General features: G+C 34.6%; 1 protein-coding gene across 2 annotated transcripts in view; it reads left to right on the top strand.

Annotated features, from left to right (window-relative positions):
• slc4a2a (solute carrier family 4 member 2a) overlaps positions 1 to 17409 on the top strand; it is a 384353-nt gene that overhangs the window by 195966 nt on the left and 170978 nt on the right. Inside the window, exon 1 of one of the 2 annotated variants that reach the window (XM_051928815.1) lies at positions 11114 to 11228. The exons of the other annotated variant lie outside the window; for it this stretch is intronic. Within the exon in view, the coding sequence (XP_051784775.1) occupies positions 11205 to 11228 (24 nt within the window). The 5' untranslated portion in view covers positions 11114 to 11204. Of the gene's footprint in view, positions 1 to 11113; positions 11229 to 17409 lie in introns of those variants that run through there. 2 annotated transcript variants of the gene reach the window in all.

The raw sequence follows: 17409 nt of genomic DNA, 5'->3' as shown, positions 1-17409 counted from the left end.
ACGGTAGCGTATTATAGAAGAACATTTTACTGTTTAATAATTTATATTTATATGCAATGTGCTTCTTATATATTACTTCATATTCTCATATGATAATGATGTTAATGTTGTTTATATTGATTTCTATGTTATTGTAAGTGCCCTTTATTTGTGGAAAAATAAATTTGGCAATTAAACTTATTTTATACTTACATTTTATTTTTTTCTCTTGCACTCAGTGAGCGAATCCACTGGGTAATCAGCTATATATATATATATATATATATATATATATATATATATATATGTATGTATGTATGTATGTATGTGTATATATGTATGTATGTATGTATGTGTATATATATATATATATATAGATAGATAGATATGTATGTGTATATATATATAGATAGATAGATATATGTGTATGTATGTAGATATGTATGTATATGTATATATGTGTATATATATGTAGATATACAAATATGTATATGTATATATGTGTATATATATGTAGATATACAAATATGTATATATGTGTATATATATGTAGATATACAAATAAGTATATGTATATATGTGTATATATATGTAGATATACAAATATGTATATGTATATATGTGTCTGTATGTGTATATATATGTTGATATATGTATATATATGTGGATGTGTATATGTATATATATATATATATGTATATATGTTTATGTATATATATGTTTACATAACCTCTTTAACACACTACTTCTCCGCTGCGAAGCGCGGGTATTTTGCTAGTGTATATATATGTTTACATAACCTCTTTAACACACTACTTCTCAGCTGCGAAGCGCAGGTATTTGCTGGTTAAACTATACACCACAGGTGTTAACTGTTCACTTTTTTATTAACAAAATTAAATTATGTAGGATTATTATTCAATGACCATAAAAATACTAAATAAAATGTAGAGTATGCAATATTCTATTCTTTAAATTATTAATTGTGCTGCAGCTTTTTTGCTGTTAAAATATATATTTACTATATTTATACAGGTGTGTTTTTTCTTCTATATTTCTATCAGTTGGTTATAAGTTGTTTGTCAAGAAGACACAAGACTAACCTGCTTAAAAGGTTTTATAAGTAAAAAAGACATTTTGTTGTTAGTCTAACAACCATATTGTTTACTAACAAGCAATTTCAAATACTTCTTTATCTTTTTCCATTTAACAATGTTAGCTGCTGCACTTTGGTGTTCAAACTCAAACAATGTTCATTTTTATTTTGATGGACAAAATAATAAGGTCTGAATTAATTAAATCAGCTTTTTTGCTGCTTGTGTAAATTCAGAGGATGCCTTCTCCAATTCCTTTTACTCAGTTTATTACTCCACTTTCTTTAACATAAAGGCATAAAAAAACCTCACACTGTTCCACTCCATCTGAACTAGTGTGGTGCTGAGGTGTCACCAATTGCATGGCTGCACTCGGGTCCTAATCTGGGATCCTGAGTTGGCTTGTTGTGTGGTGGGTGCAGCAATGCACTGTATCAGTTCATGCTCCTAACCTCTCTCCACTCTCTCTCTCTCTCTAATATTCCAATCACCTCCTGCTCTCTGGTAAAACAAGGCTCATTGCTGCTCTTTGCTTTTTTTTTTGTCTGCTGCAAAAAAGAAAAAAAATAAATGTGCTGGGTCAACCTTGCATAAAGGAGTAAAGGAGCATTGCAAATAAATTGCTGTAAAGCTTAAAAAAGCAGGGGCTGAAAAGGTTTTTTTTGTGATCAACTAATTTACCAATCAAGTTTTTTTTTTTTTTTGTGAAATTGGCCAATTTAGATCAGTGGCCGATTGATCAGAGCATCCCTTGTAAGGTGCTTGTGTTCTCGAGGGTTACACATCAATACTACCTGTGAAATCTATGAATATTATAGTTGTCACTATGCAATATTAAACATTTTTCACATAAGCAAATCCAACTAGTGAACATTATTTAAAATAGATAAGCAAGATCTTTAATGTTATGTAAAAGAGTTTTAGAGTCATAATAATTTTATAAAATATTTTTTCATAGATTTACAGTGTTTTATGTGATAAATTGGCATTATCCATTGCCAGGCTGGAACACAAGTCATGGATTAGCAAGATGCTGCCAGACACTCTTAATATTAGCTTCTTTTTGACTAGACCTCTTTTTGGAATACAGCCTCTACAGCTTAGCAGATAAATGATCTGTCACAAAGTGATATCTCAGAGGCATCCTCTCATTATACCAGTTAAACATTCAGCTCAAACAAAGAGCTATAAGTCGAGAGCTGGTAGAATTTTGCACTAATGGTCAGATTAAAAGAATGGACTTCTCTACACCAAAGAAACCATTGGCAAAACATCCAGTCCTGACTTCAAAACACCTTAGCACATCCTAAGTCATTGCTTCCTCTATCACCTCACTGCATACCTGGCCCGAACTTCTGCTGTTCAAAGCAGAAACCCTAGTGCTTATTAGGTGAAGTCTGTAACAAAGAGCAATCCCATCTCCTCCAAAGGGTAGTCTGTATTGGACTGGAAAAATGAAAAACCATTGTAGTAGGAGCTGGACAATGAATGCATTTAGTTCAATCCTTGCCTGAGCAGAGGTATTCCAGACCGCATGTTCGTCTTGCTGAAAACAGTACCTGACTTATTACCAGATGCCTAGAAAATGTGATTTTACTAGCAGAAAGGGACCAGCACACTGCGTTTGAACTTTAAATAGAAACTGTAGTACTGCCTGCAACCAGAAGATGTAACCAAGGCAAAGAAGAAGATGAGCTCTTGTAAGAAAGCACATTGAAGATTTTACAAGAAGAAAGACAAAGGAAAGGAACAAAGCATTACTTACATCAGTCCATAAGTACACCTACTTTGATTTAAAGAACTGTTAATTGTAACTTTGTAGATAGTTTGAAGCCAACTAATGCATTATGATACTGGTTTTACTTTAACTGAAAGGTTATAACCTTTGTGAAAGGTCACTGTGTGCCTTTTTCTATAGGAGAGAAGTTCAACTGAGCTTATGTAATTTTATGTGTGCGTTGTTTGTTACTGTCTTTTGTCTGTGTGAGTATATAGAGGGGTGTGTGTGTGTGTGTGTATATATATATATATATATATATATATATATATATATATATAAATGGGGGCTTCTCCCCCTGCTTGCTTTGCTCGCCAACCCCTGTGTTTGGTTTTCTGGATACACACTTTTAAGATTTTTTTTTTCTTTGAATTGTTGCTATTTCATTAGTTTCACTTTTATTTCAGAACTTCTGTAAAAATAATATTTGTAATCTTGCGAGTCCCAATATGCTGAATCTTTTTAATGAAGTCAGGATAGGTTTCTCTGTTTGAAATTTCAGCACAGACAAAACGATATACATCATCAGCAGTTAATAATTTTTTTTTTTACAAAGTAAAAAAGTAAGTAGAGTTCTACATTGGACTCCTGTCTGTAAAGTCGTGCTATTTTCCTCTCACAGTTCTAAAAGTACATGGGGTTACCAAGGTGATACCCCAGCTTTTGTCTAGGTTTTTGTACAAGGGCTAGACAGAATGTTTTTGACTCCTGGGGTAAATGTAGCTTTTTAAATAAGCAGACAGATAAATATATATACATGAACAAAGTAACCAATAAATGCATGTGTGATAAACTCCGTTTTTGAAATTCTCAAGATTCTTTATTTGTCACATGCATAGTTATACAGGACAACACACAGTGAAATGCATCCTGATCCGCTTATCAAAAACTGTGCAAAGTTAGAAGAATATCAGTTAGATTAATAAAAAGTCATAGATTGAAAGGTAACAGTATAGTAGAACATAATAAATAAGTACAATTATGTGAATAAAATAGAATTAAGTATTAAGGTGCAATAGTGTAGTAATTATTGTGCAAAACCAAAGTTAGATTGGTGCATAGTTAAATGAGGCAGTTTGTTTGTTTGCGCTATTGCGATCTTTACTTTCTTTTTTTATATTTTCTAATTTTCCTACTTTCATATCCTTTAACTTTCTCCACATGTATAGCGCTAGTTATTTTTTATTTTTTTGAGCCTTTCTAATTTCACTGGTTTCATAGTCTCTAACCTGCTCTGCATGTGTTTAGCGTCAATGTTTGTAAACGTCTTTATGAAGTTTTACTCATTGTGGTTTTTTTTCAATTCTACTTGTTCTGGGCTGATAATTACTTTCCTTATTTTCTGAATGTGCACCTCGATTATTCTTTTTTGCTCTTTTTTCTGTCCAACACATTTGAGTCTCATTTCTCTGCGCTGCTTTCTTCTTCGCTTAGATGTCGACATTTAATTTATAACGTACCTTATACGCTTTATATGCTGTGAGAGCCCTGGATCTGTGTGTGCTCAAATCCTTCACAAGACTGAATGTTTTGCAGCCTATTGTCTTATTTGATAGATTGTAAGTAGGGCGTGTCTTTGGTCTCGCAGGTAGATTGTAAGTAGGGCGTTTCTTTGGTCTCGCAGGTAGATTGTAAGTAGGGCGTGTCTTTGGTATCGGGGGGTCTTTAAAATGTCTTACGAGAAGATCACGTATCGTAGACTTGCTTTTTGCTTTCCAGGACAGGATTTCTTTTTATAATAGATATATATGCATATGCAAACTTAAGTAGAACATGTTCATAATAAAATGTTATGACCTGTACCAGCCCCGCCCTCATACACATGTATGTGTGTGTGTGTGTATATTTATATACTTGCATATATTTATCTTCTATTATCCTTATGATGTAAATAAGTTTTATTTATTTTAAGTCTACTGTCATATTCAGATCACAATAGAGAAAGCACAAGTGTTTTATGGAACTTGTTCTTAAATTTTAAAGATCTCATATTTCTGTAGTTCTGCCTGGAAAGTAAAACAGAGATCCCTCTCTCTACCTACATTAATTTGGCGTCTTGTTAATTGTTTTAATTAATTACCAGCATTGCTATAGGCAAGAGTGATAATTGAAAAAATGACTATTTAACCCCAATATTCTACATTTCCATAATTGAATATGTTTTACAAAACAAAAAAAATTGAAAAATGCAACCTAATACTCTTAACAGTTAAACATATACAGTTTAAATGAGTAGAGGAAAAAAAAGATATACAACACAAGATTAATTGGTTGCTGAAGGAGTTTCTGTTTCTGTAGATGAAGAAGGATCAGTCGAGGCTGGGATTTCTGGTGACAGGATTGGCATATTTTTACATTGCAGAAACATTGTGATAGGAGGTTGACTTTTTTATTCACTTTGTAGCAAAGCCACATGAAAAGGACTTTAAGTGCCTGTAACACATTTGTCTTGTATAATTTAAAATAACGTAGCACAATGCTTGTTCTTAATTCTGGCATAAGCATTATATGATTTTCATAGATATGAAACACATTTTTTTTCCTTTGAGCCTTCAGAAACAAAGTGCATTTAAATTTATCATAGCAGATAATGTTAAAATAACATGTAAGCTCATTTTGAATTGAGTATTTCATATTTTCAGATGATATGTGCCCTAAATTTGGCAAGCATTGTACCAAAAAAGTGTTTGGAATCAGCCATAAAAATCCCAGTCAGTCTTTAAATTGTAGGCATGTTTCATGCTATAAAAAGCATAGGCATGCTCAAATACAATTTACGCAGGTAATTGTTGTTGGAAAGTTAAATTTATTTAAAATGCAATTTTCCTGAAGTTGAGAAAACAATCAGTAAATGTTTTCAAAGGATCTAAGATTTTTGTTTTCTTGTTGAAAAATAGCAATTTACGCTTCCTTTTTGCCTTTGAGAGATTGCTTTGACCAGTTAGTTGCTTTCTGTGAGCCATTTTTTTCACAGAAACAAAGGGTGAACACAATGGGACGCCAAAGCCTTCATAGCACCTTACAGTTAGGATTGCTGTGTGTCACTGTGTGTGTGCATCTGTCACTATCAATAATAACAGTTTCATCAGCTGAAGCTTTAGTGTGTAATTTACAGTATACTCATTACCTACAGGCAGTCTGTGCATGTCCAAGGCATTTCCAAGCCTGCACAGCTTTTTGCATGCGTGTATATAGATCACCTTGCCTCTGTTTAAAGATGGTGCCCTGGCCAGGTATCTGTGGACTGATGAACTGACTCAATTTGATTGGCTTGGGGGGCCAGTGCTTTAAGAAAGTCTCCTTACAGTGTAACTTTTTGATTAGTGATCGTGTAGTCTTATTTGTTTGAGTGTCATTATTTTCTTTATGTATCTTTTGTGTTTTGTTTTGCGAGCAGTAGAACTGCATGAAGTATAAGGATAGAAACAGTTTCCCACCTTTGTGATTGGTAGCACTCAGAAAGCTGAAATATAATAGATATTTGAGAAACAGTTTTCCTTTTATAAAGGTGGTGATTGCTGGCAAACAAGGATGATAGATCTACAGAGTAAAGCAAGGGTGCTTTGAGTAAGCGGAGTTATCCAACTGAGGAGTAGTGTGGTGACTCTGCAATTTCTTTCTGTATAGTTAATCCTATGAGCCATTTTATTCAGCTCCTGTGGTGAGAGGCTCTAGCAGTGTATGCCCGTAGATCACTTCATTTGCATGGATTCATCATAGTGCTCAACACCTGGCAAATTCAAGTTTTGCTTTTTTGAGCTTTCTGGATTTTTTTTATTCCCGCAAATATTTTCTATCCGTGGTTAGTTGGCTTCATGAATGCGGAACCTGCGGATACAGAGGAATGACTGTAAAAAATACTTTATATATTCTATCAATATTTAAACCTATAATAAAAAGAATTGCACAAAACTGAGAACAGGCAAAACATTTCTGCTAAAAAGGCAAGTGTGTCCACATACTGCACTTATGTTTTTATTAGTCTCATAAAACTAGTGATAACCATACTTTATTAATAAGGCAGTAAGATACCTAAAATCTGTTTAGAAGCTGGCTTTTTATCAATCTTGGAAACTTCTGCTAGTGATTCTTCCAGACTATTGTTGTTACTTCATCATAGATTGTGCCTATCAATAGAACATTGCATGTGAAGACTTTGAATGGAAAGAAAGCGTATTAATCACCAGGGTGTGCATGGAAAGATGACATCCCTTATAATAATATCGTTCTATAAACAATATTATCAAACCAAGCTGAACTGAAAGAGATTGAATTCTCATGCTATAAAGAGATTTGATTATTACTTTCATAATACCAAAATGCAATTGTCAATACATACCTAAAAATGGAAATGACCTGACAGATGTTGAGTTTATCAATGATTCCCTGCATTACCACATACTTTCCTTCCCTAAGCTTTCTTTGCACTAATATTGTCTGTCACTTTTCCAATCTAGCACCGACAAATATGAGACCTAATTGTGTTTGATTACAATGCCCCCTTTTTTTGTTCTAATGACTGCCAAGAGCAAATGGCCTGTGTCTTATTGACAATACAAGAAAAACTCTGAATTAGTGGAAAACAATATCCTGTTAAAGAGAAGCAATTGCTGATATATAAAACAAATAGTGGCTGAAACTCTTCCACTTTTCTGATTTTATATTTAAGTACTGTTTTTGGTCCTGTTCACCATAGCAGTTTATTCCATATGACCTTAGATTTAGTTGATTTATCACACATTGTTCTAGTCGATTTTTCAAATTGCAGGCATCACTCCTTTATTAAAGTCTTTAGTTAGACGGGTGTTTTTCATTATATATAACCAATAGTAACTGTAATTTAGAAACTTACTCCTTTCTTCTGCTGTTAACACTTTTCTCGATTTACCAAGTAAACTGAATAATAATTAATTTTTTATGTAATTAATGACTTTAGTAAGTTAAACTGTGAATTGAAGACACTTGAATTTTTGTTTGGTTGGATGTAAAACTGCTTTGAGAGGGCCCATATTTAACAACAATAGACAATATCAAAACAACCATGAAAACAATTTCAAATTATTGGTGTTACACATGTCAGATATCAAGACGTTTGCTCAAAATGTCGCAAATGCATATATTTTTACTGAAAATTTGATAAACAAACTTTATATGGAAAATATTCTTGTGCATGACCGTGAAATATGTTTAAATAGGATTGTGCTTTCGAATTGAAGCTACACCTCTCCACTTATTCATTGGTCTGGAGTATTTACTTTATTTTTACATAGGAAGTTTGGTATTGTTTGCTGCTATTTTATCAGAAAGATTGTCATCTCCTTTCTCCATTAAAACATAAGATTATAATTTTTTATGACCGTCATTACAAACAGCCTGGCAAATATAACAAATGAGGTCATCACTCTTGGGGTGGTATTTCATTGGTTTTTTTGAGGGTCAGCATTTAAATTAATGATGGGAACTCTTGAATGCTTTTTTATGTCAGTTATTTAAACTTCAGCTTTTTTTCTTGCCTTTGTCTTCAAGGGTGCATGTCCTCTTGTGTGGAACTGTATTTGGCCTTAGCAGGCCTATTGTCATACTTTATTCTGTTTTTAACTGTCATTGTTTGTATTGTGATCCATTGCAAAGTGCTTCCAAATTAGAAATATTGAATTAAAAACCTTTTGACATGTTGAAAAAAAAAATAATTAAGTCGGATTTTTTGTGCAATACTTAATGTATGTGTCTATAGAAATACATATCTCTTTGTACATAATTTAGCAGTTTAAATATTGTGTTTTTCTTGTATATAATTTTGTGTTATACTTAACTACACCGTATTTGTTAGTGTATAGCTCAGTGAACTTATAAGTGAAAGTATACTTTTTAAAAGTAAGTTGAGTTGTATTTGAACCTTTCTGTCTGCTTTAAATAGGACAATCTATTCTATTGATGCTGACATTGCTTGAGAGGACAATTATGTGGGAAGAGCAGGTGTACCTAATGAAGTTTCTGTTTGTTCTATTATAGCATGTAGATACAGTCATAGCGTGATGTGAGATGTGTCAAATCTGTTTAATGTTTGACTGATGGAGGAACACTACATACATTGTAGTTGGATAGGAAGCAGATTAGAACTAATAAGTGGTGTTGCCTTGTTTGTCATTATCCTCTTGTCTGACTTGATTTTACTTGAGGGTGATTTAGTAAAAGGAAAGCGCTCATTAAAGGAGGAAGTATAATCCATCATGCTGGAAAAGGCAGTGTTCGTCACTAAACTGTTCTTGGATCGTTGGGAGAAGTTGCTCTTGGGGGGATGTTTTGGTATCATTCTTTATTCATGGCTTGGGATTGGAGCACCACCAGTTCAGTGCTTGCTCAGGAATGCCAGAAGGCAGGTGTGACTGCATCTGCATGTACAGGGAGGCAAAGATTTTTGGAGGATGGCTTGGTGTCAAGAAGGGCAGCAAAGATGCAACTTCTCTCCAAGAAAAACATCAGGGACAAACTTATATTCTGCAAAAGATACAGGGATTGGACTGCTGAGGACAGGCATAAAGTAATTTTCTCTGATGAATCCCCTTTTCTATTGTTTGGGGCATCCAGAAAAAAGATTGTTTGGAGAAGAAAACGCAAGTGCTACCATCAGTTCTCTGTCATGCCATCAGTAAAGAATTCTGAGTCTATTCATGTGAGGGGTTGCTTCTCAGCCAAGGGAGTGGGTTCACTCACAATTTTGCCCAAGAGTACAGCCATGAATAAAGAATGGTACCAAAACATCCTCTGAGAGCAACTTCTCCCAACCATCCAAAAACAGTTTGGTTATAAACAATGTCTTTTCCAGTATGCTGGAGCACTGTGCCATAAGGCAAAAGTGATAAGTAAGTGGCTCAGGGAACAAAACATTGAAATTTTGGTCCATGGCCAGGAAACTCCCCAGACCTTAATCTTCTCATTGAGAACTTGTGGTCAATCCTCAAGAGGCGGGTAGACAAACAAAAACCCACAAATTCTGACAAACTCCAAGCATTGATTATGCAAGAATGAGCTGCCATCAGTCAGGATTTGGCCCAGACATTGATTGACAGCATGCCAAGGCAAATTGCAGAGGTCTTGAAAAAGAAGGGCCAACACTGCAAATATTGACTCTTTGCATAAGCTTAATATAATTGTCAATAAAAGCCTTTGAAACTTATGAAATGCTTGTAATTATACTTCAGTATACCATAGAAACATATGACAAAAAGATCTAAAAACACTGAAGCAGCAAACTTTGTGAAAACCAATACTTATGTCATTCTCAAAACATTTGGCCACGACTGTAGTCTCATGGACAGACATCAGGAATGACATCCTGCGAGAAGTAGCTGTAGGAGTGAATGAGCCTAATTCAAGAGCAGTCTAAAATAAATTTGAAATTTTAAGTACTTTGACTTCAGAGCATCTAGTGGGTGTCTTGGGTATATGCTGTACAAGGTATGTAAGAAATTGTATTACTTCAAGTGCTTGCACATGACTACATTTAAAGACATAACAACCACAACAGAATAGTTTAATTGCTGCAGTGTTGTTACAGTATCTTCAGTGTTTTTCTGTATTCCACATACTTGCCATTTGTTATGTCTGTAAAAGTTTTTCTGCTTTTTATTGGCTTCCAGACAACTCGGTTCTCGTCATTATAGCTCATCCTAGTATATCCTTTATTGTAGTAATGTCTTCTTTTTTTTTTTTTTTTTTTTGTAAATTTATGACAAACCTTCTGGTTCTTAATTCTGTTTGCCCTGTGAAACAATATGTGGTTCAAACTATGACACAAATAGACCAACTAGGAGACTTATGGTATGTGTAACACAAAATGCATGTTTCAGCAGCACTGTTATGGAATTGGTCTGCAGGCTTGTTTAGACCTGATGACTTGGAATGTTTGTTTTTCTTTTATTCCCTTAACTTTTCTGTTTAGTGATCTTTACTACTGTTTCCTTCCTAGTACAGGTAGAATCAGGTTAATTGAATGCAATAAAGATATAAGCTATATTTTTATATAGCTCTTTGTCAACTGGAGGAACCTTCTATCCCTGGCTGCCGCCTTTCTTAACTGTTAATAATTAACCCTTTTTAAGAAAGACACACAGTCTGGCAATCAGTAATCAGATTTTGGGCTCTGCTGCTTGAGTGAGGGGTTATATCCTCTTCCTGTTGCCAGAGCACACAAGGTCACATGGCAGCCCTGAACTGCTTAGACCCACAAGCACCACCTATTTCCTCCTCTTTTCTACTTTGAAAAAAAGCGTACTTGTAGGAACCTGTATGCTGTTGCCTGTTTTCATTTTGCTGTTTGTGTAAATTTCCAAAAACACGGCACTTGTAATTTTATGGACTTCCTGTTGAATTATAAGGTAAGAGGCAAGCTGATGTCGCCTGAGGAATCAACATCAGTCAGCACCTGTGAAAGATTTTTGAACTCCTTGTGAGCTGTTGACTGCACTATGGGGGTTTTCAGTTCTCTATTAACTTTGTAAGACCTGTATAGAACATTACATACAGTTGCAGCCAAAAGTAACTGTTGTTTTTAAAGTACTGTACATGTTTATTTTATATAATGTAAATTATACAGAACAAAGCTTATGCTTTTGATGTCATGCTTGTCAAATAGCTGCTAGCTGAATTATTATTTTCCTACTGTTAATTATTTGTATTGCAACCAATGGAAGTTTGGATTCATTTTATTGTTAATTGTTAATGTGTTACTGTGGGCACTACAGGTAAAAGAATGGTCAGAAACATAATTTAGGATAGTGCTTGCCCTTCTGGAGCTGTTTTCATATCACAGTTTGTGTTTCAGTCTTATATTTTAGATTTGACCATCCTTAGTTTACTAGCAGAAAAGAGGCATGTATGTGTAGATTTTAAGAAGGGAATGACAGAGAGGCTAGTAGATGCTGCTCCCAACACACTGTTTTAAATAAACTAAGTCCTGGCCCTGCTTTGCATTATAAACTAATGAATGGTAATGTATTGTTGGATATTGCTTGAGTCATTATTATTGTTGATTTGACAAGTATTTTTATCCAAAGTGATTTCTAATTCATGAATTTCAGTTGAGAAATGCAAAGGTATAAAGGCTCAGTGAAAGCTAGCGGGCAAACAAAGTCACAGTGGATTGGCTATTAAATGTTATGTAGGTTTATTATATTGAGCATAAATGATAATATTTTGACAAAGCAATAATTGACTTGTGAGTGAGTTATCTAGCTCAACATAAAGGCATGCTTTTTCCCCTGACTAAACAATAACAGAACCCTAGTGACAGAGACTTTGTTATGTACTGTACTGTATATACTCCAGAAGTGCACCAACATATGGGTGTTTTGAGTAAACCTGGAATGAGGCTGCAGTTATGATATTTGTTTGACACACTTCAGGTAATTGTATGAACCACACTTCCAGCTATTGTTAGTCTAAGGCCTATTTACATGTGCATTAGTATGTTGGTTTTACTGAGTACATGATGTTAGGATAACGGGTGATTAGAAAATGATTAAGTTATGAACACTGTACCTTTGAAATGCCCGTTACATGCAAAATTATATTTTTACAGAAGTGTTCAACCGGTTTTGTTGTATTACCACATGCAGAATGACTTCTTATGCAGGGGTATAATTTCTACTAGTACAGGAATAAGTAGTGTGTGAAGTTGGAAGTGAATTCAGAAAAAGCAGGGTATAATAACTAGGTTATAGATGTATTAACTCCACAGTGGAAGCAGTAGATTTTGAAATCCTATAGTATATCTGTAATTATATATTTTTGGTGCTCAAGATAATTTCTGTCATTACTGGCTGTTTGAGCCACATCTGTATGTTAATATGTTGTGCAGAATGCAAAGCATAACCTTAAGAATAGTTTTTTCATTGCTAACCTGTTGCAGAGAGGTGGATCTGCTACACTGGCAGTGGTTGCTCCTGTTGAATGAATGCTATTGTACCAAGATAGCTGTTTTGCATAATTGTGTTTTTAATTCCTCTGCTCTAAAGAACATATTACATGACTTCCTTACTTTACATTCAGTAGATAAAAATAATCTTTAAACTGAACTTAAAGCTATGCAGGGTAGATTAACAAGCTTGATTTTTAAAATGTATTGAATGACTTATTGGACATTAATATTCAGTCATTTACTTTAGCTGTGTTTACTAATATACAGAAGTTAAACCTTTCACTATATACAGTATATATTGCCGTGTTTACTAATATACAGAAGTTAAACCTTTCACTATATACAGTATATATTTTGTTTAATCACAATTTCATCAGAAACCTTTGACTATAGTTGTACAATGCAATCAGCAGGACCCACTAATTAACTCTTTCAGGGCTGATGTCGACTTTTGTCAAAAGGAGGAGTTGACGATGGTAGTCAACTGTACACTGTGGAAAAAAACAACTGTTAATGTATTAGTTGGACTCTCGTTGCTAGAAGGAAAGTTAGCTTTATTGGTTTGACCAAGATTTCCTATGCTTGTGTGAGTAGCAAGGCGTAAACAACAGCAAAAATGGCACTGACATCTGGTGAGAGATCAAAGTGATTGCATAAAGCAAACTACTACATGGACAACGTTTTGCCTATTATCTCTGAACTGGACTATGACTTGTCAGACTCCGATTTTGATACAAGTGATCGAAAATGAATGTGAGGTTCCAACTTCAGTTGACTGGTCCCCAGCTAATCATGGTGCTGAACGGGTTCATGTAGCTCAGTGGTCCCCAACCTTTTTGACAGCAAGGACCACTTTATTAGATGCAAATGTTTCCACGGACTGGTCGGGGGGGTTTTATACACAATTTACATAACAGTTCTATTATTATTAAAGTTATTAAGCAGTTCGCATACGTTTGCAATCTGAGATTTTTCTTCTTTTTTTGCATATAACAAAGACATATGCTTTACATTTGCCAATCCAACAGATTGCACATCACAAACATTAACACTGCAATCTTTTTTTCGTGTCTGCCGTTTCTATAGGAGGGTGACAATGAGTTAAATTCCAGTGGATGTTTTTCAAATGTTGACAAGCAATAAGCAAAAGGAATCACTGAAAACCACAGACAACAAAAACAGCAAAAAAAAAAAAAAAAAACAGTACGAGGAAAGTTCGAAGAAAGAGATTTTTTTTACAATGTTTCTGTTTGGGGATCATTGTGCAAACGTGCACAACTGAGCTGTGACCACAGATCTAACTGCTCTGTGGCTGATTCGTTCAAGCATTTCAAGGTCACTTTGTTGTAATGAAAGCATCTGTTGAATGTACTTTGTAGTAACGTGATTTCTATAGACTCATGTCATACGGGGAAACTGTCGGGACCATAAAAATACTTTGTTGTAATAGTCTCTCACCTCGGTCTCTCTCCTCTCTCTGCACTGCTGCAAAGCCCCGCCCGCCAAGCGTTCTGAAAAGTCTGAGTGAGTCGCCGTTGCCGGCAGTTCTCTCGCGGCCTGGCTGTCAGACGGCCGGGGGTTGGGGACCCCTGATGTAGCTGATACGCCTACGGCAATGTTCACCAGGGAGGAGTGCCACTTAGCAATGATAAGATGTAGAAACTAGATTGCAATGCACTGCGACTGTGATTGCTGCTGCTGGCTCAGCCACGTGAAGACAGCCAGGCATCAAGCCTGCTGCACATTCTTGTCAAACTGGCAGTAACAGACATTTTATCTTGATTTCTGTGTGAAACCATTGCTTTTCAGAAACTGTTTTTTGAAAAAATATTCAGCCCTCAAAGAGTTAATGTACACTGAATGGAGGTGATTTTTTCTTTTCAATAAAGCAGCCCATCATTCACCTTTTCCCAGGATAAACTGAGGAAAGGAATTCTGGAGATCCTTTAATATGATCAAGAAATGAAAAATGGAAATGTTCAATATTTTAAAATGTCCAATATATTTTTCCTTGTTGCCCTTTTTTCCTACATTCTTACTCATATAAAACATCCATCCATCCATCCATTTTCCAACCCGCTGAATCCGAACACAGGGTCACGGGGGTCTGCCAGAGCCAATCCCAGCCAACACAGGGCACAAGGCAGGGAACCAATCCCGGGCAGGGTGCCAACCCACCGCAGGACACACACAAACACACCCACACACCAAGCACACACTAGGGCCAATTTAGAATCACCAATCCACCTAACCTGCATGTCTTTGGACTGTGGGAGGAAACCGGAGCACCCGGAGGAAACCCACGCAGACACGGGGAGAACATGCAAACTCCACGCAGGGTGGACCCGGGAAGCGAACCCGGGTCTCCTAACTGCAAGGCAGCAGCGCTACCACTGCGCCACCGTGCCGCCCTCATATAAAACATAAAAAATAAATTAGTATGTAGGAAAAAAATCAATATAAATAATAAACCATGAAACTAGAAACTTGCAAGCATTTTGGTATTGGAGCTATCATGCTTAAAATATGCATAAATTAATGCCATTTTTCTTTTGTTAACAAAATAAGATAAACCTAAAAAATATCATTAAACGCTCCAGTAATAGCCGTTTTGTGTGTCATACCTTTACTTGGATTCTACATTGACTGATTGTAAAGTTAAAGTATAAGCTGTTAAACACTTAAATCAAAGTCAACTAAAATAATCCATTTAAATATTGAAAGTTTGCATTAATACTTAAGGTAAATTAGTGACCTAGGTGAGAAATGCTTTCTTTCCAAATACTGTATGACAGATTTTGAGAGAATCTGAAATATTACAGTTTATAGATCATTATTATAATGGTGGAGAACAAGGGAATATTCTAAATTAGGACATTAAACACAGAAGTCTTTCATTATGTGTTCAGTAACATTAACAGGGTGAAGAACAAAGAGCCTTCAGCTTTAAGTACATAATAAATTGATGCTGCTTTCACATTATACATCACAAAAACTGCATATGGGAGAACTATGATATAATTTTTAGTAGACATTCAATGTGATTAAGACTGTCAGCCTTTTTAGTGTTTTATTTGTATTGCATGCCATATAGCAGCAAAAAAACAAATTGGCAAAATACAGATTTCACTTTCACGCTTAGTACAAAACTGCATTAATAATGTTGTATATGGCTAGCTTTCAGTCATTTTGGAAGCCTGTTTTAAAAGAAATTTGTTTAAAAAAAAATATACCTCTTTGCATCTTTTGTATCTTTGTGCTTTATGTGCTCATATAAACACACCCAGAGCTTCTACCAACTTGAAGAGTACATTCTTTTATTATTGACAGGCTAAGTTTTTGCATTTTTAAAACTTGGTACATTAATTAAGAATCTTTGATATGTTTAATGTGTCTGATATTATTTTTGTTGTATCAGTGGCTTTAAATTTACCTTTTTACTGTATATGGGGTTTCAGCTTTCTAAATGTTCTTTTTTGCTAACTTGTTTATACCTGTAGCGTCTTACTAATGTGTGACAAGCTTTTGTGTGATAAGACCATCTTGGTAACTGCATCCTCCCTGGTACCCAGCTTATAAAGCAATTATTTTGATTTATGCTGCAACTGAAAAAACAAAAATGTTTTTAAAGACTAGGTTTATCTTAGTCCTGCATTTTTTGTTTTCCTCCCCCAACCCCTACTTGTAGCTCTGAAATTATGTTGTGGCATAAAGAACTAATTTGGGTCCCATTAGATTGGCCCTTTTATGTATGTATGTATGCATTTATTTTATTATTTTTAAAATTCATTTTATAAAGCTCATTAAAAGTAATGAGTCACAGAAAAAACAAGAATTTAATCAACAATGCTTCTCATATTTTTGTTCCATATTAATTGAATATAGCACCCAATCCCTTCCATTTTTTATCATGAAGTGCTAATGTAATTCAGAGAGTAAAGTTTTGAATGGCTCAGCTCAAGGCTGACATATAGATGAACTAGACATTAAACATCATTTGTACATGGGCTTGAATGGCAGAATGCAGTTTCCACATTATACACAATACTACAGAGACAAATAGACCACATATTGGAAAATTGACTAGCCACTTTGATGGACATATCCTAAAAAAGACAGAATATTGCTAATATAGATACCTTGCAAAAGAGATAAAAACACTAATACAATATAAATGGTGGAGTCATCTAAAAATAGGGACAGTGTCTTGTGCTCATTACATATTACACTGTACATAGTAATAATTTATATTCTGTTTAAAAGTAATTACTAAGTAAAGGATGTAGATGTTTAAAGGTGATAAAAGTACCCTTTTCCTTTTCTGCTTAATTTTGTTTTTTAATCCATAAACCTGTAAAACATCCAGATTTAAAAAAAATAAAAAATCAGGGTATCGACTTCAACTGTGAAACAAAATAATTTGATATTATCAATGCTGTAGTTAAAGACATATTGAATTCCCTTATATACTTTACTTGGTTCACTGTTTCACTGAATTTTCTGATCAATCTTTTACAGTATATGATCAGTCTTTGTCAATTTTTTAAACAAAACCGTTTTGTTTTGTAAAATTTATTGTGTGACTAGTTAATTGTAATTTTTATGTCCTCGTTTATGATTTGGACTTGTGCCAGTCTCTT

The sequence above is a fragment of the Erpetoichthys calabaricus genome, chromosome 6 (genome assembly GCF_900747795.2).
Source record: "Erpetoichthys calabaricus chromosome 6, fErpCal1.3, whole genome shotgun sequence".
Classification (NCBI taxonomy): domain Eukaryota; kingdom Metazoa; phylum Chordata; class Cladistia; order Polypteriformes; family Polypteridae; genus Erpetoichthys; species Erpetoichthys calabaricus.
The sequence above is the reverse complement of the archived record's forward strand: the minus strand, read 5'-3'. Positions and strand labels throughout refer to the sequence as shown.